This window comes from Festucalex cinctus, chromosome 10 (assembly GCF_051991245.1).
Source record: "Festucalex cinctus isolate MCC-2025b chromosome 10, RoL_Fcin_1.0, whole genome shotgun sequence".
Taxonomy (NCBI): Eukaryota; Metazoa; Chordata; class Actinopteri; order Syngnathiformes; family Syngnathidae; genus Festucalex; species Festucalex cinctus.
Window position 1 is genome coordinate 16,864,982 of NC_135420.1, and position 25,801 is coordinate 16,890,782.

Genomic DNA, 25,801 nt, shown 5'->3' on the forward strand with positions numbered 1-25,801 from the left:
CTTGACTTGCAGCCGCACGGCAGCAGCTGCAGGGCCAGGCCACACCGAGCCACAAACCAGAGCGACATGAGTCGGAGCTACGCCTGCATGATGGCTTTGCCATATCAGCTTCTTCCATCCTGTTTTATGGCTTCGGAACTTGTCTGTCTGCTCAGCCTATGGTCTCCACATTTGAACACTTGCACGGAGACGCCATCAGTCCACAGAGGGAAAATATTTCACTGCTCGACTCTTGAACTTTAATGCAGTTTGTATTAGAGGTAAACACTGATATGAAGACAGACGACTGGTTGCAAGAGGGTGTGGTATGGTGGGACAGCTAATGCTAAATGCTAACAGCTAAGATGCCAGATCAGTGTGTTTTCCGTGTTGTGAGCAAGGTTATTTTAGTTAACGAAATCAAAATCAATAAAACGAAAACTGAAAAAAATGTGACTTCATCTAGTCGCAACCAATAATAATAAAAAAAAAAAAACACCTTCAGATGTCAATTTGAGGTGACAATTTTGCGTGTTTGGCTCAAAATCACCAAAATGACTCAAAATTTAAACGCAATACTTTGCTAGGTAAGAAGTAGGTTCCTTTTTTGGGTCATATATGAAATTCATTATACTTTAAAAAAAAGTACACTGTATAACAAGGTTTAAATACTTCTCAACAGGAATTCAAGCCACAAAACCACTTTAGAAGCTGACAAATCGGCAAACCAAGCATCCTATCTTTATTTAAATATACTTTTATTATTTTATCATCTATTATACAGTACCTCTATTTGATTTGTGGATGGTTGTTTTTAATAATATTTTTGTTGAACGGGAAACTTCACTTATTTAGCCCATTATAGAAATAAAAAGTTAATATTTTGTCAATAATTAATTTGATACTTTCATTATTTTTCACAAACAATTAGTACCTTTAAAAACACATTTTGCAACTTGCTGTCAACTGAAAATGGCATCACAAGGGGCTTACGTAACCAATCACAGATCACCTGTTTTCTAGGTTTGGTCATGTGAGATTCACAAGCTTAGCTGTGATTGATTACCTGAGCCCTTGTGATGTCATTTTCAGTCGACAGCAAGTTGCAAAATGTGTTTTTAAAAGGTTCTAATTGTACATGAAAAATAATGAAAATGTCACATTTATTATAGGCAAAATAATGTTTGACTGACAAAAATGGTTAAACAAGTAAAGTATCCCCTGAATATTTGCAACACTACGGAGCCCCTAAGGTGACATGGTAGAAGAAAAAAAACCGCAAAGATTGCGTGCCCTCGCAAAAAACTTTGCGTGCCCTCGCAAAAAACTTTGCGTTCTCTCGCAAAGATTGCGAGGGAACGCAAACTTCGCAATCTTTTCGTTCGAACGCAAAGTTGTTTTGCGAGGGAACGCAAAGTTGTTTTTTTCGCTTACCATGTCACCTTCGCTGCGCCGTAAACACTTCCGGGTCATCTTCCATGTGAACAAAAGCGACGTGTAAACAAAGCAGTGGAAAAATACATGCTCCATCCTAGTCGCTTTGGGAAAGCATTCCCACTTTTGTTTCATGTTTACAAATGTTCCATCCTCGTCGCTTTTGTTCACATGGAAGATGACCCGGAAGTGTTCACGGCGCAGCGAAGGTGACATAGCAGGCGAAAAAAACAACTTCGCGTTCCCTCGCAAAACAACTTTGCGTTCGCGAGGGAACGCAGTTATTTTGCGAGGGAACGCAATCTTTGCGTTCCCTCGCAAAGACACGCAAAATGTTTTGCGAGGGAACGCAAAGTTGTTGTTTTTTCTACCATGTCACCTTAGGGGCTCCGTAGCAACACAGTATTTAACGTCAGGTGTTTTTTTTTATTTTATTTTATTTTTTTAAATCTTTTACACAAGTAGGGATACTTAAAAAATATGTAAACTAATACTTAAACTAAGCATTTTTTTTTTTTAACAAAGCCGCCTTTAAAGCTAATTGAATCTTGCTACAATTAAAAAAACAAAACTCAAAACAAAAAAGTAATTATAATGAAAATTCTAAAACTACAATAACTGGTTGTGAGTGGAGAAGTGAGAAAATTTCAAATGTATTTGAATGATACTGCAATTAAAAATTAAAAAAATTGTAGGAGTTACAATTTGTCTAGTGTTGCACACTCACACTAGCATCTTTTTACGTTGCTTCATTGAAGTGTCACGTAATTAATTGTGACATTTTGGCTGTCTTGGATTTAATGTGAAACAAATAAGACTAGGTGTGAAAACAACATGACCTGAAGGTTATGTTAGGTTGTGCTGTCATGACTTACAGTAGAAGGATGAAGCGGAAAAACACGGTCCTTCATATCAACATGAATAATTTAGACTTAACGAAAAATATCAGGTTAGAACAAGAAATGGCCATATATTTGAAACCCATCCAAATTAGGATTGTTCAACCTTGGCACATCTGCACTCTACTGAAACTGTAAAGAAGAATGAGTTGAGTAATGAGACAAGTAGAGGCGCAGAAGAAATGGCCTGGAAAGGGGAGGAAGAGCAGGGAAAAAGGTAAAGACGCGTCGGGAGAGACGGGGGTAAGGAAGATATGCCTTTTGGGAAAATTGACAAACCGAGACGGAAAAGAGAGAGCCAGCGAGGGGATAGCGGGTGGAGGGAATGAGAGCCCAAGGGCCAGGTCAGTTTAATGGCCCGTTTGTCTGTGCTGATCGACCACCAACTCTCGCTGGTTGCAGCCGGAAAACCACACGTGTGCGCGCGCACGCACTCACAAGCCGCTCTTTCCATATCTCTTTGTCCCACTACCTTTTCCATTGGCCAAACCTGCACCCAAAGATGCACAAACGCTATCAACGCCACAATCCTTTTTCAAATGCCGCTTTCATGTGTGATAAATCTGTCACTAAATACACATCCCTGAGAATTCCGATCTGGAACACACACAGAAACCCGTTGCGCTGTTGGTTTTTCCATGCAGAATGTCCATGAGCAAGCACAGCATGGCATGGGTGAAATACTGATAACATGGTGACAATCAAGATGTCACCAAAGCAGCCTGTTCATTTACCCCTGACCGAGTAGTCCCTGGAGTAGAGGATGTGTAACCACAGCCATATTGTTAAACGGCGTCCATTCATTACACAGTCATTTAACAGGAAGACGTGATTTAATATGGGGCTGATAAACTAAGTGAATTAGAAATACTTGATCAGGTCCATAAAGTGGGCGCAAGTTAGTTGCCATGTCGCCATTCATTCAGCATGAGCATCTTAAATCTTGCATTGCCTTTACTTGTCCTTAAATAATCTTTCAGGTCAGGTCATAGCAACAGATCTGGTGACCAGTTAAACATTACAGTAGTAAGAAGCATGTGATGCACACACACACACATGCCTACTACGCTTTTCCAACAAGTGATGCTTTGGCAGATACCATTCAGGGAAATTGACACTCATGTCAGGCGATAAATGGTCATTGGATTTCTTTTCTCAATATATTTGCATATGATGACTAGAAATCATTCGATACAATCTCAATTAAAGACCAAAAAACAATTTCAATTTCCTGTATTACGTCAGTTTGGTGATTTACTTGCAGTACATGGAATTCAAACTCAGATATTAACTCATTCGCTCCCCAAAACGTATAAATATTCTATTTTAAATGTATTAAGTGTCCCAAAGACGTATTTATACGTTTGTTTTGTTTTTGTTTTTTTGTTTTTTTTTATGCTTGAGCATACAGAAGTCTTTGATGCAGCCTCTCAACTACAGAGAACGGGTAAAAAAATAAAATAAAATAAAAATGCTAGTAATTACAAAAACGGCCAGCAGATGGAAGCAGAGTATAAAATATCAACCAGGGCCATGATGAAAACAAGCTGTTTCCCCACAATTCTAAGCAGATTTGTGAATAATGATGAAACTTAGCTATATTCTAATGCTAATTGCTGAAAAACAGAAACAGTTTGGTAGTTTACATGTTTTATAGCAATAACCACAATATTCTGTGGGCCTTGCAAAATCAGTCAAAATCCAGTAGCTAAATGAGATGTAAAAATAAATGACGTGACTGTACACATCTCATGATTTAACATTCAATATAGAGGCTGCTTCATGTTTTGGAATACGGTTTGGAAATAAGCTAGTAAAGCTACAAACCATTTATTTTATTATTTTAACATTTCATTTCAATGGGTCAAGCCCTTCCTCAGATAGTTTAACTGAATGATTAAGGTCTTACTTCTCCCAAGAGCACATTTATCATTCGTGTGGGAGGTCTTTTTCTTTTATAGTTCGAAGAAAGTTTTGGGGTTAAGTACTACTTTTTATGTGCCAGTGCTGTAGAAAACAAGGAACATTTTTGGTTCTTAGAAATGAGCCTTGAGGAAACTTTATCGCTCCTTCTTCGGGGATGTTACTTTGCGAGCAGAAGAGGATCCCAGAGTGACGTAACTGTACGTTGGCTGAGCAGTGAGCACACGAGACAACGCAGCGCTACACTCTTTTGTTTTTCACCATGTTAAACGATCACCAAGAACAGAAGTGCTGTTAAATCATAAATGATCATCATTTTACGTGTAGGCACACCAAAAGTTACTACTTTGCCTTCCGTCAGCATGAATCAAAACTGTATTAATATTTTAACTGGTCACCACATGCGCTCAATAAATGTGGTGTGCATAATAACGTAACTAATATAATGCTCCCTTTTGAATGGCTCAGTAATAGAGTTGGTTTTTATAGGTTGTGGTTTGCAGCAGCGTGTTGCTATCATATCGGCTAAAAACTCATTTCAGCAGGTTGACTCTGACCTCAATAGGGCAACAAGTCCAATTGTTACACGTGTCCATATTAAAGCAGTGTAACTCAAGGCTTCAAACGCAAGCGAGCTGTTTGTCATCACCATATGTTAAAAGGCCGATAAATGCTGCGAGGTCAGTAAGGATAAAGCGTGCGGAACTACTATGACCAGCGCGGCAGCTTCCGTCACCTTGGCAACCCATCTGAAGGCGAGTTCGTCAGGACACAAACACGCCCTCGGCCTCAACTGACGTGCCCGCCGTTCGCGAGCCCATTAACAAACAAACGCGCGCAGAGATGAGGCGCTCCATAAACAGAAAGTCGGTGTAAGCCAGTGCTACTGTGCAGGTGTACGTGGTTGGCATCACTTAGGCCCAGATGGTGCAACGGGAGCAAAAAAAAAACAACAACAAAAACACACCAAATAAATAAATAAATAAATAAGGGGAGGATAAGAGGTGTCAAACAGAATTGAAAGAGCAGTGTGTGTGTCTGGGTGCATCTCCAGTGTGAAAGAAAACAAATCAGTGGATAACAATGAACTCTCTTACCCCATCAGCAGAAGGGGGTGGGAGAGGACGTAGCATGGGTGTGGTGAGGGAGGGATAACATTTACAATGGGGGAAGAAAGACACTGCAAGATCAATATTTAACCTGCTCCAGCATTTTATGATCAGACCTGTTACTGATACTGCGTAGGTCATGTCATGGAAAAATACGTAACAAATACCACAATCTCAAAGCGGAAGAGCGTAATGGTCATAGCGGCGCAGAAGCTGTGTGTTTAGCCATAATGTAAAGAGACCTCCCTACCAGACTCAAGCAGTCACGCTTGGCACGTTGCCGCGACACCTAGCATCTGTGTCTATCAAAAGCAGAGCACAGCTGTCAGAATTAACCGATTAATCGACAAATAATCAATTATCAAATTAATCGACAATATTGTAATAAGTAATCATTTGGAATGGATGAATGAATAAATGAATGATTGAATGATACCCTCTCCCTCCCACAGCCCCTTGAATCAGTTGGTGCTGGTGTCTGTGGTTCTCACTTTGCTTTATCTATCCTTCCCTCCTTCCTCTCTTTAGTTTTTCCTCTGGTCACTTGAGATCTTAATTTATTAGAAGTATGAGGTTTCTGGGGTTGGCATAAGACTCCGGTTTTGTAACCACGCAGGAGGGGTCTTGTTGGTGCTGGACTTCACTTTGATGGATTGGATGTACTGGCTTCTATTGATCTCACTCTGCCTTATCGATCCTTCCCTCCTTCCTCTCTTTAGTTTTTCCTCTGGGCTCTTGAGATCTCGCTAAATTTGCTGGAATTTAGAGGCTTCCGGGGTTGGCGTAAGACTTTGATTTTGTAATCATGGGGAAGGCAGGAAGTGTTTGGTCGGTGCTGGATGTCACTTTGATTTACCTTTCTTTTCTCTTTATTTCTTTTTTTTTCTGACCTTTTCTCTGGTCTCCTGACCATTTAAATCTCACGACTCTGGCAAGATTCTGAAGTACCTGGTTAAGGCGAAGGGTAATGGGATATTTATAAGGTTTTAGGTGAATGAATGAGTATAAATTTATACGTATTTGCACGCACGCACACGCACGCACGCAAACGCACGCAAACGCACACACGCAAACGCACGCACACGCACGCAAACGCACGCACACATACACACACAAAAAAAAAAAAAAAGAAAAGAGCAATGATGACAAGACGTTGAATCGGTAAGACTACCGAATGAACAATTCTGAGCTCTTCAAAAAAAAAAAAAAAAAAAAAAAAAAAACAAAAAAAAAGAATTAACCGATTAATCGACAAATAATCAATTATCAAATTAATCGACAATATTGTAATAAGTAATCATTTGGAATGGATGAATGAATAAATGAATGATTGTATTCAGTTCATTGGCAAATTGAAGAAAAAATCAACATGGTCAAGAAACAAAAAAATTCCATACATAAACAGAAGCAAAAGCTTTTAATTTCTATGTCTACCCTTTTATAAAGCACCAAATAAAGACAAGTCGCTCCACGGCAAGGTCGAACCTTGCACGTACCCTGTGAGCAAGCACAACAGCAACAGTAAAGGAAAAACTCCATACTTTGATTCTATTTCCAATAATATAGCTCATTATCATAACATCCTTACAAAGTTTTTTTTTTTATCATACTTAATGACTTACAGGTTTTGATACATTCAGAACAGTTGTTCCACAGATTGACACCTTTTCCAAACACACTTTTGAGATTATAAGGTTTGTCTCTGACTTTAAACAACGTCCGGATACTTTGTGGTAACTGTCAATTTTTTTGCCTTAAACATAATTTGGAGTTTGTTCAAACTTACTATCTCATTACATTTGAGTATATTTAACTGAATAAAAAGTGGATTAGTTGATTCTCTAAATGTTTTTTGACTAATAATTCGTATTACTCTCTTATTAAAATGAATCTGATTAGTTGATTAATCAACTGAATAATGGATAGATGAATCGATTCTAAAAATATTATAAAAATATATAGTGAGAGCACTAAATCAGAGTACCGTATTTTTCAGAACATAATGCACGCTAGCGGCCGTCTGTTTTTGTCGTACTAGAACTACTTCCTGCTTCCATGTTTAAGAATCATAGGAAATGTAGTCCTAGCATATTGCTGCTGTCAGACCAATACAGGCTGCGCGTTTCGGTGCAACGTAAACAACACAGCCAACGTCCAACTGATGCCGTGACCAAGCAAAAAAAAGTTTGGATAATGGCGAGTGCACTGATTGTTTAGCACTGTTGAACTGTCATCTAAGATAGCATTTAGCATTAGCAAAAATAACACAAACACCGATCAGCAAATTCACTAGCGATGTTCAAACAAACAACAGCAAGTGAAACGTGGTCATACTTGATATTTCATCAGGGAGAGACGGTCAGGAGGGAAGAAATAGAACCGTAGTTCCATTCGGAACTGTCGTTCTAGGTAAAGCCACCAGAAAATTCCTTATAATCAAAATTATGTGGAAGCATGTGCGTATGAGCGTGTTGGGTGTGTTGGGAGTGTGTCACTTGGCCGTGTGTCAGACGACCACTTCCCAGTCATATGACAGTCCTCAAAATAAATTGAATGCATCAGGTTCAGTTACATGGCATCCAGAGCACAGTAAACACACACGCATTCCCGTGCAGGTATTCAGTTGTGCACATTTTGAGATTTAACAGGACAGCTACTGAGATTTTGCATTTGTGTTCACAAGAAAATCTAATTAAAGGGGATATCAAAATAATAATTGATGCAGTAGTTTATCCTTATATGTGCACTATGCAAGTTGGTGGGTGGGTTGTCATCATTGAAGTCAATCCCATATTTCCACTCTGGAACCAAACTCCATCCTCCAAAAGGCCCCCCCACCTATTGTGGTGTTGATCAGAGACTACCTCCGCACTTGGGAGTAGAAAGAATGAAGTTGGCTGCCAACAGTCCTGACCTTGACCCAACTGCACACAAGGGGGTTTGGCTTGGCTGTGTTAATCATACTAGAGTCCAAAACAACCACGTTGGCTGCCTTGCGACGACTCTCGGTTGAGTGGAAGGCCATCCCGCAGCAGTGTGTGACCAACATGAGATGCTGTGGATGGTTCTTCTACACAACTGAGGAGCCTGACCACTTATTGAAGGCTTACATTGTAAATTTAGCAATATGTGGTGTGCAATATACGTAAAAATGTCTACCTTATGACAGCCCTCTAACATTTTAATGTGTGGGGTACTAGGTTAGCGCTTTGCGCTGTTGTTAAGCTAATGTAACGTGAATCGACTTTCTCCTATTTCATCCTACTGCCTCGCTTTCCAGGCATGACATAGCGATGTACGCTTAATCAAACAGTAACACTATTGTAGCAGTTTAATTAAGCATGAGTTGATTTGTTAAAAAAAAAACATAAATGGAGAAAAGTTAACAGACAATTGTCATTCATTTTGGATAATTTTGTAGAAAATCACTATATCAGGAGATAATATGTCTATGTCGCAAACCACTGATGTCAAGTGGCTACGCTCTAGCACTAAGATAGCATTAGCATAGGTCAACACAAATTTATACTATGTCCTTATAAATACGATTACAATTAAAATGGAGAATTAGAGTAATAATTATGTATCTGTTTAGGGCTGGGTTAAAAAAAAAAAATCGAATAAGTGATATCAAATCGATTTTCCTTTGAGCCTGATATTGTTTCATAAAACCATGAATCGATTTTTATCTTTTTTTCCATAAATCGATAAGAAAATAGAATTTTTCCTTGAAATTTACTGTTCTCATGAATTTAAATGTATGACATTGCACTTTAAGACAATTCATTCATATTTACGATGACTGAATTAGAATTATATTTTCATTATCATCCTTGCTGATATCAATGTTTGTGTAACACTTAAGTAATAAGTAATAAAGTGTTACTTTACTTTCATTAACACATTTGCTCCCAATAACGTAGTGTCCCAAAGACGTATTTATATGTTTTTTTTTGTTTTTGTTTTTTAATGCTAGAGCATACAGAAGGCTTTGATGCAGCCTCTCAACAGCAAAGAATGGTTGCAGAAATGGCCAGAAGGTGTCAGCACGGCAAAGGAGATCAAGCAGGGCCATGTTAAAAAAAAAAAAAGAGCTCAATTACTTACAATTCTAAATACCGGTATATTTGTGAAAATTGATTAAACTTAGCCATATTCTAACGCTAATTGCTGCAAAACAGAAACAGAGAGAAATACTTTTTTTTTTCCTGATGAAAGAAGAGACTTTAATTGTTCTTTTCCCATGTTCCCCATGGTTTTAGAGCAATAGAACACAATATTCTGTGGGCCTTGCAAAATCAGTCCAAATCCAGTAAAACAGCCTAAACCTTTAACTAAAACATTTGGCCTATGCAGAATCTAATTTGGAATTTATTTTTTGTGGTGTCTTTATATTTAAGAACTGATGTTAAATAATTAATCAATATCGGATTGAAGTGAATCAAATCGGGAAAACATGAAATCGAATCCAACTAAACTCTTGTGAACCAAAATCGTATCGATATACCCAGTACTAAATTTGTTGTTATGGGTCTCCGTCTCCGATGCTAAGTCAAATGAGGAGAGTCTCACAAAAGTAGCAACCATCAAACCACTGGACGCGGTTTTCTTTCCTAACATTTCTGTTACCATTACTTCCTCTAGTACAGTTGAGGAAAAGACCAAAAAGATTTTGACTTTCTACCCACTTAATTTACCAATTGTTCACATCTACGTAGTGCTCACTTACAAAATGTATACTTGCCACATGTAAGCCCCATGATGCAGTGGGGCTCACCAGATCCAAATGGAAGAAAAGTTTTGACTTGAAATGACTCACATCAGGACACAACCACAGCCTAAGTGTCTGGTCCTGCGCCGGCCTCAAAAGGATTCTTTAGCTGATCCGCGCATAGCGGGGATGGCTCGACTTGGATTTTACAGCGGAAAGCCACCAACGGTTACATCAGGGTCGAAGCAAACAGCAACAAGGACTATCAAGTCAGATTGTTGCAGCATGGCGTAACGGCGCGCTCTCTTTGCCTGAGTGTGTGATCCCCGGCCGGCACCCCCACCCGCCCCCAAAGCAGACCACATTTCTGTGCAGTGAGCAGAGGTTTACATAAACAGCCACAGCTCTCCATCAAGGAATGAGAGTCGGGGCCCCGATGGCATCAGATAAGCTCTGAATTCAAACAAACAGGCCCGCTGCAAAGACACGTGCATACGTTGTAACTTCTTCCTTCATTCACAGTTTGACGTGATGCTGGCTCGGGAATCCTTTCATGCGAACAATCCAAAGGAAGAAATAGCAAGATTGTGACAAATCACAAATCAATCTTAAACACTTCCATTTCTGGGATTTCCACGGGTGGTCCAAAGCAGATTATTCACATTCTTTCACGATCAGGCCATTTTTGTTTAAAATGCAGCCGCACTGCCAGCTACACTCAGTACAAAAGACACACAAACCTGCCGGTTCAGTATTTAAGAGGAAGTCAAAAGCAAACAACTTTTTTCTTTGAATCCCTTTCTTGTGTTGCCATTGGCGAAGTCTGTGTGAAACTGCACACAAACAAAGAAACAAGGGGGGGATAAATTGCCAAATGAGTTGAAGTTGAAAAGGAAACTTGATGAGATAAGAGCAGAGGAGGAAGTGTTTAAGAAAGAACCCCAACAGTTCACTTCCTTTAGAGCAGGGGTCACCACCATGATGCATGGTAGCACTGTGTCGCCCTTAACTCATTTGCCCCCAAAAACGTTCGATTTTAAATATTGCCATGGTCCCAAAAACATATTTAGGTGTGTTTTTTTTTCCTATGCTAGAACATATAGAAGGCTTTGATGCAGCCACTAACATGAAGAGGTCACTTAAAGCAATAGTATTTATTACAAATAATAGCCAGCAGGTGGCAGCAGAGTATAAGAGATCAACCAGGGCCATGTTGACACAAGCTGTTTTCCCCATTGTTTTAAACAGATTTGTGAATAATGATGAAACTTCGCTATATTCTAATGCTACTTGTTGCAAAACGGAAATGGATAAAAAAAAAAGAAGACTCATCTTTCTTTTGGTAGATTCCATATTATTATAGCAATAGAACACAATATGAATATTCTGTGGGCATTGTAAAATCAGTCAAAACATTCGGGAGTGGAGGGGATTGCTTCAGTGAAAATGGCTGGGAGTGAATGAGTGAAGGGCCCCGAGTAGCTCACGGGCTTGTTCTAAAAATAGCCCACCAGTAATGGGACGTTGTAATTTCCTAAGAATGTTGTTGAAGTGATCATTTGAAAATGTAAACACTGGCAGAGATTTACGGGGGGGAAAAAAGTATTGAAATTTGATATCAGTTTCCTACCTTGTTAAATTATTGTAACTCATTATCATGATCACTACTTTCACATAGACAAATATTAGTTATTAATACAAAACATGTTAATTGAAGTTAATTTCTGAGCAAATACGCGACTTCAGTGTCTCAAACTGATAACCATTCACGTTGATCAATACCGAAGAAGTATGAAACGTCACGATTCTGACTCATGATATTCAATTGAGTCCATGACATGGGTGCAAGTAAATTAAAATATTAATTCTGTGATGGCCCAATTAAACGAGTAAGCACCAACAATAGAAAGTTGAGGAATACATTTTTAATCAATAATGCCTCGATCAATTTAACATATAATTCCTAAAAGTGAACATAAGGAATCACGTAAACTGTAAAGCGTAACCTTTTTGTGAGTAACTCAAAAAGTCGTACCGTGCTTAATTCAGGCAGCCTGACCTTTAAGGTGGACCGGCTACGTTCATTTTACTGTCAGGCAGTTGCGACAAGATTGGTTTGCGGCGCTGCAACATGGTACACACCGTTCTCATGCATAACCTCCACTTCACAGTTACCATACATTGCCTGGAAGTGATCTAGCAGACAGCACCAGCTAACGGGGGTGCATACTGATTAGTGTGCACACAACACACACAGACAATAGTGCAGGCATGGTGGGCCACTTCAAACGCATTCCACAACGTGCACGGTATTGTTGGGAAATGCCGCTGTGCTCTTCGGCACCAACAAACATAAGCTACTTCCTTGAATCTTCCTATTTTCAACCAGCTTGATGTCAACACCGGTACGATATGCAAATTAAGAATATTCAACTTCCTTATTGTCTGCGCCCACAGCTCAGTTATCTTTTGAACTGGACACCCAGCTTCCTCATTTATAAATGAGCCAGTATAAACTAATGTTATTAACCATCACCAACAGGCTGATAACTACTTGCGGTTTTGTTTTGTTACAATCATAGAAGCAACATGGGAGTGGCTTGGGAATGTTCAAGATTTGAAGTCCTGTATTTAAGTCACACTTAACAGATATATAAAAATGAAACAAAACGTTAAGTTTGTGTTTACACATCTGGTTTTGTGCCGTATGTAGCCCACGAAACACCACAATTATATTATCACCGACACAAAATGTTGAATTCATTACCCAAAGTTGTCATCGCTTCGTTTATTAAAACAACAATGGGCTCTTGACGAGACCGTCCCTAGAGGATTTGTTTTGTTTGGTCAAATCAAAAAGAAAGCAGTAAAAAAAGCCACATTAAAAAGACCACATAATAAAATATCTTGACATAAGTTGTTTAATCGTGCCGTGTTGACAATATGGAGATTCACATGGTATAAAAAGTCACATTTGTCATTAATGACATCGGCTCTGATGTCAGTGTATCAAATTGTATCTTTGTGATGTTGATACTGTCGCTTTAGTCAGCCTTGTTTTTCTGAACTGAGAAGACACTCACAGATATTTCAGAGTCCGGCTGTGGAAAACATACATAACATCACATGCATAAATACACACATAGACACTGGTCCTCTCCAACAGGCTGAGAGGAACAAGAAGGGGGCCAAGCTCCTGATTGCACAACTTGTTTTTCACTCGTTCGGCCAGGAGACAGTTCAGCAGTTACTTCAGAAAACTGTTTGCTGATAACTACGGCAAACAAGCCCATCCAAATCTATTAAAACAGCCTGCAAAAAGAAAGAATCTTTACGACATTATCTAGGCCGCAGCTCATCGCGGGAAATTTATCAATTCAGTTTCTCCTTCACCAAGACCGACGTTGAGATATCGGGCTGATTCCGTACTAAGCATTCTTAGAACTCCATATTCTGAGTATTTTGGTTGTTGACCCCGCTCCCTCTTGAGCGTAAACATCTCAAGAGCGCCAAATATGGTCACTAAGCAGAGAATTGAGTAAATAAGGCGCCAGAAGCAGCCAATGACATGTACCCCCACTCCCCTAGAGGGACACACAGAAAGAGAGAGGGAAAGAAAGAATGAGGAAGGAGGGGTACAAGTAGCCCGGTCTCATAAGACCCCTTTCAGGGGCCTCTGCGCTGTCTGCATACATGACCTGTGTAGAGTGTCCACAGCATTTGCTTTGAACCTGGCCAGAGGAAGCAGCCATTTTAAGAAATGCAGGGCAAGGTCTAAATAGCAACACTTGGCTGAAACACTAGTCACATTATTGTGGTTTCTTCCGTGATCTCTTAATTTACGCTCATGTAGCCTTGTGGACTAGCACAACACTAATTGTCTTTTTCAAAAATCTCAAATTAGCCACGTTCTAACTTGAAAAATTATAAACAATGTAATAAATGGAAAATTGTTGCCCTTGTTTTGAAAACAAAATCCCACACGGCCTGCCAAGCAATTGTAAACACAAATAGAACCTCAGAGGAGTTGTTCTAAAAAGCCCCAAAACTTTGTTCCTACAAATGATCACAATACACAGTGATAAACAAATTTTTGCCATAAATTTAACATCATAAGTTTAGAAAAAACAAAAACAAATGGCCGACGTGAAAAAGGTTGCACACAGTAAGTAGCTACACTATTCTTCACTACTTCTTCATCATCTTCACTACTTCTTCATCATCCCTACTATATGCTGAATGGTCTTTCTTGAATAGATTTCGGAAAGGGTCAAATCAAATATTTGGTAGAAATGTATCATTATTAATCAAAATAGTGTTAATTTATCAATTTTATAGATACAGTTCCAATTCATAACAGAAGTTGGCCCAGGGCACTTTACATTTGGATCATGTTTACAACTACACTGGCCCCAAGTCATGGGGTAAATAACGTTACTCGAAAACCTTAATTGACTAAATGGCACAATGTCAAGAAAAATTACTAATGGGCTTGCTAAAAATTGTTTTTTCTTGATGTCTGTGTTGATGATTTTCAGTCATCCAGGTCATAATTCACAACGGTTGAATTGAGAGAACTTAACTACTTGTCTGTTGAATTTGTTTTTCTTGTTTTCAAAAATGTGTAAAAATATCTTGGATAATTTCACTAGCAAGTAAACAATATCAGTTGCTTTTTTTTTTTTTCCCCCCCAATTCTATTGCAGCCATTTCCAAGACTAGGGTATCAGTCAGTTAAATTTGGAATGTATCGATGGTAAAATGTAAAATTCTGTTAGCCTAAATAGCACAATTGACGACCTCACTTTTGAACAAGAAGAGTCCAACTTTCTCAAACTACCTGTATAAACTGGATGTCTGAGAAGATAAACAGATATAAAGAAAACATTTAGTAAGCCCATTAATATTTTATATTAATATTACCACAGTAAGTTAGAAAAAAAACTTTCAAAACTGTGCAATTATTAGGCTAACGATGGTGTAACAATAATTGTATGCATTAAGTTTTGATGTTATGCCAACACATTACACATTTTTAAAGATTATTTTGTTTCCAGGGGGAGGAGGTAAACAACAAATTTGGGGGCATAGTTGGGAATGCCTCCTCTGTTCTTTATGAAAGCAAAGCAAAAAAATAATGTCACATTTCTAGCTCTTTTAAATACGTCTACTCTAAAATTATCTGTAGCGCATAATATTCCCAATTCTAGAGGGATCGTTATACTCCGATCAACCTCGCGCCCCTCAAATTCATTGATAAAAACAACACACGTCCTCTGCGTCGCAAGAGGGGTGGGGGCGCGTTTTTCTCCCCGCTATGGCGCTCAAATGTTTTCATCCTGGAATCCTGATCCGCCGCTTCTCGTGCGTAATGTGTTTACGTCGCGGCCGTTGCGGGAGCGTGCGTGCGTCGCCATGGAAGGGCCTAGCTGCCGCGCACGCTGGCCGCATCCTGCTGCTCCCACTTCGAACCGGCCCAACCCCGGGGATGACGCATCCACCGCGGGCCACTTCGACTCGTCGTTTTTGCGGGGACAACAGACGGCGTGGCGGGGTGTCATATGCCTCAGAAAGTTTACGTTGGAACAACAATTATTGGCGCGCAGCCACGCGCAGCAGAAGGGGAGAAAAACATAACCTTTTGCGCATGCGCCGTCCATGTCAACACTACTCTTCTAATCTTGAAATACACAATCGCTGCAATAAACCATCGTATCTGAGTCACAAACATTTTCATATATATATATATATATATATATATATATATATATATATATATATATATATATATATATATATATAATTTTTTTGCTTAATTAAAAAATATTTTATATTCGAAAAAAATTGCGATTTATGATTATTCGATCAATGTTCCCAATTTATTAGGTAGCCAAATGATTTTTGACTTTTTTAAATTCATGTTTGATGTATTAAATTCTTACTGTACATTATGTCAACATACATTACGTTTTAGTATGATTAAATCACATTTCGAGCTTTTAGCAACTTAAATGTGCAACTTAATAAACCAATAAAGTAGAAAAAAAAAGGTGTACTTACTTTCTCCCTTAATTAGTCCATGCTGGCATATGATGCAAAAGATCCAAAGCACAAGCTGTGCTCCCAGTTCAAGCGTCCACCGCCTCATTTTGTTTGACCTGAGAACACGTCAAACTTAAAAACAAAACTAACAAACCAAAAACAAACACAAAAAAAACTCCAATGTGGACACCCCAGAAAAATGTGTTACCGGTCGCTTTATTCAAGGGGTGCCCCCCTCAGCCCGGTATTAAACAGATGCCCTCCTGCCCAATTTCGGGGTGTGTTCCCTAAAAACGGTGGTCTTTGCTTCTGGCGACACACGTTTGTATGGAAATTTTCATTTTCCATAGGTGAAGACGGCAGTCCACGGTCATGTGTTCAACTCAAGATCGTGCTTAATATCCAAATGTGAATCCAAAGTCTTTTAATCGCAGAAACAAGGAAAATACAGTCTTCCGTGCTCAGTATCTTCACGGACGAAAAAAGCACATTCCAGCGAGATCAAACTCCCTTTGGACTGCTACGTGCAGGAAAAACGTGCATGGATGTGGAGCTGCGACCATCCCGTGAACTCCTTCACCCACTCAGAGGCAGCAGCAGCCAACACCGTAAAACGTCCAAAATGGGGCTGGGAGAGGGGACTCCCCAAAAAGGACAAACGTGGGGGATAATTGTCTCTAATTCTACTTGAGGGGGGGAAAAAAATGACAGCTACGTTCAGCCAGAAGTGGGGGGGGAAAGTACCACGCTGCCAGTTTCTTTTCCCAAGATTAGCCGATGGACGGAAGGAAGGAGGACGACGACGACGACGCCAACCAGGAGGAGGGTTGTTGCTAAAGCTAGCTAGCTAATCCAAAACAAACCAGCTTTACGCGTCGGCGCTGGAGTTCAGTTAACGAAAACACAACACACGTCGAACGCGAGTCACGTTTCCAACGTTGCTCACAGACAAAATGAGGTACAAAAAAAGAAAATACCTTTTTAAAAAACAAACAAACAAACAGACGGGTTAAGTGTAAAAAGTTCCCGTTGGTGGCTGTGTCGTTCGTTGTCTGTCGGTCAGGTTCCCCCTCTTTCCGTGTCTCCTTGCGCGAGGAGTCTCTCGCCCAGTAAACAACTCCTGCCACTCACCCCAGCTGGGCCAAAATTGTGGGGAGGCCGCAAAACGCGGAACGGATCACGTTCTCTCAATGGGGCCCAGCCGCCGTCCGGATCCGGAGTGTCTGAAGTGGAGGGAACAACGCCACACACCGAAGCTCTTTGTTTTGTCAACTCAAGAAGGTGCATAAATATGAGGAATACCAATCAACAGAGTAATAATATGCAATGGAAAAAAAGTCTGATTAAAACCGAAGCAATATTTGTGTAATATTCATCCAATTAATTTATTCCATAAACCTCAAAACACACAAAAATATATTTTATATAAAATAGCTTGTTTTACAGACAGGAAAAAAATATCAAATAGAGATAAATGCCTAATAAATAATATTTATTATATTGTATATTATATTATATTATATTATTATATTTATTTATTTATTGGCAGCACAACAAATGAGTGGTTTGCACATGGGCCTTACAGTTCTGAGGTTGGGAGTTTAAATGTGACAAATATTCCTGCCCAGATCATGATGCCATACTGTACATTTGAGGTAGATATGCTTCACTACAAAAAAAAAGAAAAAATAATGCATATATACCTTCAATATATCAGTGCAGCCCGCTCGGTATCGAATGGCCCATGGACCGGGACAGGCAGCAGGCTGGTGATGCCGTTCTACTCCTCAATTTTTTTTCACTTATTTTGTTATATATATGTAGATTGTTCACCCTTATACAGTATTTTATTGTTCCTGTGAATTGTCATTGTCAAAGTTTAGTTTGCCATGACGTACATGTGGAAAGCATACACCAAGCTTAACGAGGGGTCCCCAACTTGGGGCCCGATAGGACCACAGGCAGGCAGTAGCCTGCAGACCCATTCTAAAGATAGTGTAATTTTCTCGGAATTTTGTACAAGTAGACATGATCATGAAATGCAGAAACACTTGCAGAAATGTACAATATCTAACTAAGTGTTGCAGATTGCTATTTATCTTTTTATTACCCTGTTAAATCATTGTTAATTATTAAAAAAAAAAAGGCATTCGAAAACCAAGGTTCCGCTGTGCAAGTCTCAAGCAGACGTGACTGCAGTTTCTTGGCACTTGGCGGCAACGCAACTCTTATGTCAAGCTGAAGCGCCACAACTCACTTTACCATAGTTTCTTGGCACCAAGAAGTTGATCGTAAAGCACTATTTTGTCCAAAAGAAGCTCATCAATTCATTTTAACAGTTTCCAGGCAACAATATGGCAGCAAAGCACTACTTTTGTCTTAATGAAGCTCTCCAACTCACTTCAACATAGTTTCTTTGCACCAAGATAGTGGCAAAGCACTATTTATGTCCTCAACTCCCTTCAACATAGTTCCATGGCAGCAAGATGTGCAAGATGATGGCAAAGAACTTTTGGCAATCATCCTTCAACTAGTTTCTAGCAAGTTGTTGACGTCCTGTCTGGCGGCAGAATAAAAGTAAAACAATCTACTTTTTTTGTGCTATTGCTTCAAGATTGTGGACAAAACAAAACGGCAATACAAACACTGCACGGCGCCTTGGCCTCGCAGCTAGGAAATACAACACCTGTCTGCAGCCAGGAAGAGGCACACGGCGTTCCTTTTGATTTGCATAGCAAATATCAATTGTAATCAAACCTGTCCTGGTCAAGAAGCTTAAAGCGCACACAACCAAACAAAGTTCTTTCCTTTCTGACATGCACGCTGGCCCAATCCGGCCACAGCTGAACCTGCATTGACGTAAGAATCCGAGTGAAAATATGAAAAGAACATTGGCTCCTTCCCACTCGCATAGTAGGGGTGCTGTTTGCGTGCACGGATGGTTACACGCTGGCCTCGGCCCGCCAAGAGCTTGCGGAGCGGGGCTTGTTGTTTATCTGAGGAATGTTGTTACCCAGTGAACAGAGTAAATGAGGTCTTAGAGAGATTAAATGTCACGGGTCTGAAGGACTAAGGCCAATGGAATCTAGTCAAAACACATGGCTTTGTGCTCGCCGTGCTGTCTGACGCCGACGCTCAAATACACACGGCTCTTCTCCGCACAGCACACAGGTACTCTTTGCTATCAAACGGCTTTTAGCACATTTACCCACCCGGGGCGTACTACTGCTGCCATATATGTAGGTGGCTCTAAAAATAAATGCATTGAGGCCAATGAATTGTAATTTCACTATAATATAAACAAGCACGCTGCGATTGGCTGGCAACCAGTTCAGGGTGTACCCCGCCTACTGCCCGAAGCCAGCTGGGATAGGCTCCAGCACCCCACGCGACCCTTGTGAGGAGCAAGCAGTTAAGAAAATGGATAAACAAGCACGTTTTCAATCAAATAGAATATTCTCGTTATGAAGGTGGTAATGGTCCACATTCCACAAGCAAATCAACTAAAAATCCTGTCCTCTCACTATCCATCTTGTACAACCCAAAAATTTTCTCGATAAAACGTTATATGCGCCCCCACTAGTCTAAACTCATTTGTGCAGTATGAATTATGCAGCAAAATCCACCCATTTGTATCCATCTCAGAGCGGCTATTTTGCCACTTGAAAATTACATCACGGTTACTCAGGTAACGGCCAATCACGGCTCACCTTTTTTCTGCGTTTGGTCATGTGATGTTTGCAAGCTGAGCTGCGATTAATCGTTACCTGAGCAACCGTGATGTCATTTTCAGCTGACAAGTAGCAAAATGGCCGCCTCCTGAGATGGCGATATTTTCAAAAGGTCACAATATTGTAAAAAAACAAAAAAACAAACCAATATTGTGTTCCTCCACATATTGACTTGCTTCACAGGCATATTGCGTTCCTCTTCACCTGACAATTAGATTTTAAACATAGAAGGGCCAAAACATGCCTAATGAAAATTAAATTGCACTAAAAAAAACAACAACTAGCCACCAGAGGGTGTTAGAACTGCACAAATGGAAACAGATGTGTTGCATTTAAATATTGTGAACAACATGACGACGATATTGTGGCAGTTTTAATATCACGATATCGCGCTTATCGTTACATCCCTATTTGGCAGAGGCATCTTTTGTTGAATTAGTTATTCTTTAATAAAAAAAAAAAAAAAAAAAAAAAAAGACACGTTTTCTCCTGTAAACATCATTAAGCATATCATTTATACATGTATTTAAGGTAAGTCGTAAACTAAAGTCCTCTTGTTTATGTTTAACAATTTTAAAACATCATGAATCATGCTGTTTCTACTAAGTACTGTCAAATGTTTTCCAATTTCGATACTGTATTCTACACACTGATAACAGCTCTCCTTGTGCCATATTGTATACAGTGCATAGGTAGATTGATAGATTCAGTTGATGTTGAAATAACAATGAACGTGAAATGATCCTCTTGAAATCCTTCTCAGTTCACGGTGAGGTTAGCACGTGTGTTATTTATTGGTTTTGACCCCTCAGTAAACTAATCACATTGTAGAATTTGACCTCTCACCCCGCCATAATATAGCTTGGGTAAAAGCCCCCTTTCATGGCAGGGGCTGTTCTGCAGTTTTTGTCAGTCAAGGTCATTGAATGTCTTCCAGACTTATTGTTGTCATAATTATAACCTCTCACATATAGCAGTTATCTGAATTAGGCTAAAGAGAAAGAAGGAGAGTCTTTTCTGAAGATGATTTAATACTTTAAGTCACTATTGTGTGACGGCTGAGGCCTTCTATTATTCTTTGTTCTAAACTTTCAACTATGATTTTTTAAATTTTGCTATTTTATTCTTTGATCTTTTTTGAGGTACTACAACTTCTGCATTTTCCAGCGAAGTGAAAGAGTAAAATGTTGGTGTGAAAGTTTATAGCACAAACGGATAAGCATGACTATCTCAACACAGAAGCTTGTTTTGGACCTGTGGTTTCCTTTGGTTGTGCACTTTATGTCAGTGCTGACAAGTGCATTGTGCAGCCGCTTCCATGATAAAGTCATGGAGATGTATGGCAGGTTCTTTTCGAAAGGAAAGGTGGTAGTTCCTCTTTGGAAGTACCTGTTCTATCTCTGTCACTCTCCTCTTGTATATTGTGTGGCCACCACTTGTTGTTTATTTCCTCACAAGTGCACTTTAAACGTCCTGATCAACACACACACAAACAGTGTCATGGTCATCTTTTCGTGTGTGTAGCCTATACTCATTATCAGTCCTTTTGCTCCATAAAAACACAAAAACTTGAATCACCAAAGTCCACCACCACGACAATCTAAACATGACTGGTTCATTTTCTTCAGCAACGTCCAGTGACGACTCAAAAATAGATGGCGCTAAGGCGCCGCCCTACTGGCCAGTTGAGTCACATTGACAGGAACAAAAATTAATGAAAACTAAATATATTAAAGAAAAAAAGTGCATACAAATATATGTATGTCCATTTTTAGATAAGCAAGTTCTTGATAAGTTAAAAAAATATATAAATAAATTATTTTCGGTCTGGGCCCAGTGGCTCTTGCGGTCATCTGGAACTTGCCACATCCAATACGGCCATCACTCACATCTGCTTGGCGTCTAGCACGTCAACGCGGCGGCCATATTGGATGTGGTTCTAGCAGACTCGTACAGTTTATCTAGTTTTGTCTTCATATCGAATTCAGTCAGTGAAGTCATTTCAACATAGGGATGGGCGAGTACAGATACCCGGCCTTATTTATTAATTTACCAGTATCAGTAACCCATTTTATGCTCAGGAACTAGAAATGACCAATTAGAAGAATAGAAAATTGCATTGGTTTAATGTAATTTTAAAGAAAACGGCTAGATTGGAATATACAGATCTTTCTTTTAAAATATTTGTCTGTTTTCTTTTAAATCTCATCATCCTATAAATGCCACCTGTTCTTTCTCACCCGCTGATGCTCTGATAGGAGCTCCCCGAGGCCACGTACTAGAGCCAGGGGATCCGTTTTGATCACAAATAGTGACACGGCCCAGCCAGCTCGAACCTCACCGTCCTTCCTCGCTGGGAGGATGTGTCAAGTGACAGCTTTTTTCCACGCATTGTCAGAGCGACACATTGGAGGCAGCGTGAATACACACCATCAAGGTCAAGTCAATGTCGCGGGTGGAGGCAAGGGAAGGTAAACACGATATGTGTGTGTGCGCGCTGCGTTACATCAAACCCGTCCCCTCACACTGGGAATACAAGGACACGCTTGTTTGGTTGCTTCCTTTCGCACGCATGCACACCCTTGTGACCATAGAGGTGATTTTGCTTCCTGCTCTCAAGATCAATGACATGGGGCTATCACCATAGCCCCTTTTTGTGCAAAATTACCGTAATATAAATTCGTTTTTTGTAATAGTTGCTTTTTCAGTTTGACTTCATCTGGATGCCAGGGCTCCCTGGCTGCGGTCAAAATATTATACATTATTCAGGATGGGCAAGTACCGATACCATTTTATTTATTTATTGAAATTAATTTTATTGTGTTCTATACAAAATATGGATTTTATGAACAAATGGGAAAAAAGATTGCAGAAAATTACATTCATCACATGCAATTTTAAGGGAAAAAAATGCTAAATTTTTTTAAGTTTATTTTTCAAAAGTACTAGTAGTATCAGTCTTGGGGACTACTCCAAGTATTCATACTGGTATTGGTTGATATGATTATCAACATTGGTCAAGTCCAGCAGTGCCTCAGGATACAAGTTGAATTCATTCTGTGACCCCACTCGTAACTCAAAACACTCGGATCGCAAATCATCTTTTCCAAGTGAAATAAATGCAAATCATTATAGATATTGCAATATATAACAATAATAATATAATCCATCCATCCATCCATTTTCTTGACCGCTGATTCCTCACAAGGGTCACGGGGGGGGGGCTGGCGCCCATCTCAGCTGGCTCTGGGCAGTAGGCGGGGGACACCCTGGACTGGTTGCCAGCCAATCGCAGAATAATATAATATAATGCAATATTATAGATATTATACTATTAGTATTGTTTTATTGTCTGTACATGTTGCCCCACCAGTTGTGTTCATATCACCAAACCCGCAACACTGATGCTATGTTCGCACAACTATTGTGTTTTTGTTTTGCATTGGTTGTTAACATTAAGCTAAGCAGACTGTGACCTAAGAAAAAGGTATGAGGTAATTTTAAATACGTGTAATTCTTTGTTTTATTTTTAATTTGACAGTAAACTTGACAATTTGAAGCCCTTTTTTTTTTTAAAGAATTCTTCGCTATTCGCTGCTTAAGTGAGTTGAGTTTGCTGCCACCATCGAGCGCCCACAGCTCCGATTTTGCTTCACAACAAACAATGGTTTGTATTTTGAATGATTCGCAAGAGGTTCTGGGTTGGAATCTGGGCTCAGGATTACCTGTTTGGAGTCTTTCTAGCACCCCTAATAAGGACGAGTGCTACAAAAAATAAAGTAGATGGTCTAAAAGTTATGTAAATCAGAAAAGATACATTACAACTATGTGAATGTTTTAAAGGCCACCTCTGCGAGCATACAAGTAAAAACTAATAAAATTTCCCATGATTCCTGTGACACATTGACATTGCGACCTTGTACGTGTCCTCGCTGAAATGTTACGTGCTCCCCTGATTTAAATATGTCTCAAAAGAAACATTATTAAGCAACTTTATGAGGGTCAATCATATTTCACCGTACCAAAACTTTATGCTGCTAGAAAGGTTTCCAAAAGGGCACATCGCTCACGTCAGAAGTGACCTTCACTTGCAAAAATGTTATTGCTGATGTTTTTTTTTTGTTAGTTTTTTTTTTAAACTTACTGACATTTTATTTAATTAACAGAAGAGACACCTGCAACCTAATCTACTACAAGAATTCTGCATTTATAAAGCTAATAATGTAAATTTTTTTTGATTGACACTTTTGAAAGAAGGCGAAAATTACCTCCCAATTACATACAGTATGACACTCACCTAAATCTAAAAAATATTTAACGTAGAATATTGATCTGAATTTCAAAGTAGGCGCTTGTCAGCTGTTTGACAAACGGCCTCCATTGCATGTTTGTGTTTACATGTACGTGTGCGCGACCTGTTCTTTTCCGTAGCCCAAGTGTGGGAAATCCGAGTGGGCATCAAGTCCTCTTTTCCAGCCTCGCTAGTTCAACTTCCTGCTTCTGCCGACTTTACGACAACGTTGCTCCGTCACCCCCTATCTTCATTGTGTCCTGAAACTTCCCACAAGGAACATAATAAATAGAGTGTTTGTTGACGTTCTCACAGGCAGAGGGAAGCTGTGGATGGAAGAAGAGTGGAAAAGTTCACTGAGGGGTTTGGAAGGCCACAGTCATACTGTAGTGTGTTCCAGGGTCAAACAGGTATCATTGCAAAACCTTCTTAACTGTACTTACAATGTTTTGAGTATCACTTTAATATAAGAAGAGCTCACCTTATAATACAGCTGAAACAGGAGCGAGGATGACACTTTAGAGAAAAATATTTTTTCCCTTTGAGGCCCTGCAGTCAATAAAGGAAACGGCATTGTCAAATACAAAGGCTGGAGTGAGTCTGGTAAGCAAACGAGCAGCCTCAGTATTGATCCACGTTACTCGCAATATGATGGACTGCAAGTGTTCATGGTTTGCAAATACATCTATTCAGTTTTGATGGGGGGAAAAAAAAAAAACATACCTGTGCTCCTTATTAAATGCCGTAAGATGCCACAAGATGGTGCCAGAGTACGGAAACGTAGAGCTGCCAATGTGGAGTAAACATTTTTTGGCTGGTGAGTATGTTCGAACATAGTCGCAAATATGTTCAAACGTAGGCTACATGCTACAATGTTAGCATACCTTCCCATAATGCCACGGGGTATTATTTGCGCATGCGTGAGTGAAAACAAAACCCTATTTTTTAGGCATTTGGGCCACATTACCAATTCATTAGAAAATTAAGTAGACACAAAACAAGTGTTTATTCGAAACTTTTACGATTTATTATGGTTGCCGTGCATCATTTAGGTTCGTCATTTCTTTCATTAGCGCATGACATGTGCAAATAATACCCCGTGGCATTATGGGAAGGTATGCTAACTTTGTAGCATGTAGCCTACAAATAAGTTCGAACATATTTGCGAGTATGTTCGAACATAATCGCCAGCCAAAAATGTTTACCCCACATTGGCAGCTCTCCACTTCCGTACCAGAGCGCTGTGTGACTAGGAAAGTAGTACAGTAATTGGTCAAAAGAAGTATGCTTAAGCGATTATGTCAGGGAGGAGGTTCATATTTTTAAATCCATTCAACTGTAAGCCATTTATATTCCCGATCATGCAGCAATTATATTTGATAAGGCCATCTTATTTTATTTCTTTTTCTTTCGTTGTGTTTCATTAAACTTTTATAGAACACATTGCTACTTTTGTTAAAATACGTAACAAAAGAATTGTGAACAAAAGAATTCTGGCTTTTTTTTCTTTAGTAATGGCATTTGATTAATTAAATTGCATTACAAACTCGGGGTACCACTGTATAGCTACAATATTTACAGAAAATGGTGGAATTTTCTCAGACATTACATCGTGATTGTAGGTTCCTTGCGACCTTGTCAAACTTTTTTTTTTTTTTTTTTTTCTAAGCCGAAATGTAACT

General features: G+C 39.5%; 1 protein-coding gene across 1 annotated transcript in view; it reads right to left on the reverse strand.

The window, feature by feature from the left end:
- Nucleotides 1-24,366, reverse strand: part of insrb (insulin receptor b) — an 87,383-nt gene extending 63,017 nt beyond the window's left edge. The window contains exons 1-3 of the mRNA XM_077533239.1: nucleotides 24,244-24,366; nucleotides 16,306-17,320; nucleotides 16,116-16,213 (exon numbers count right to left, since the gene is read on the reverse strand). Coding sequence (XP_077389365.1) covers nucleotides 16,116-16,203 — 88 coding nt within the window. The 5' untranslated portion in view covers nucleotides 16,204-16,213; nucleotides 16,306-17,320; nucleotides 24,244-24,366. The remainder of the gene's footprint in view (nucleotides 1-16,115; nucleotides 16,214-16,305; nucleotides 17,321-24,243) is intronic.
- Between the last annotated feature and the right edge of the window lie 1,435 nt (nucleotides 24,367-25,801).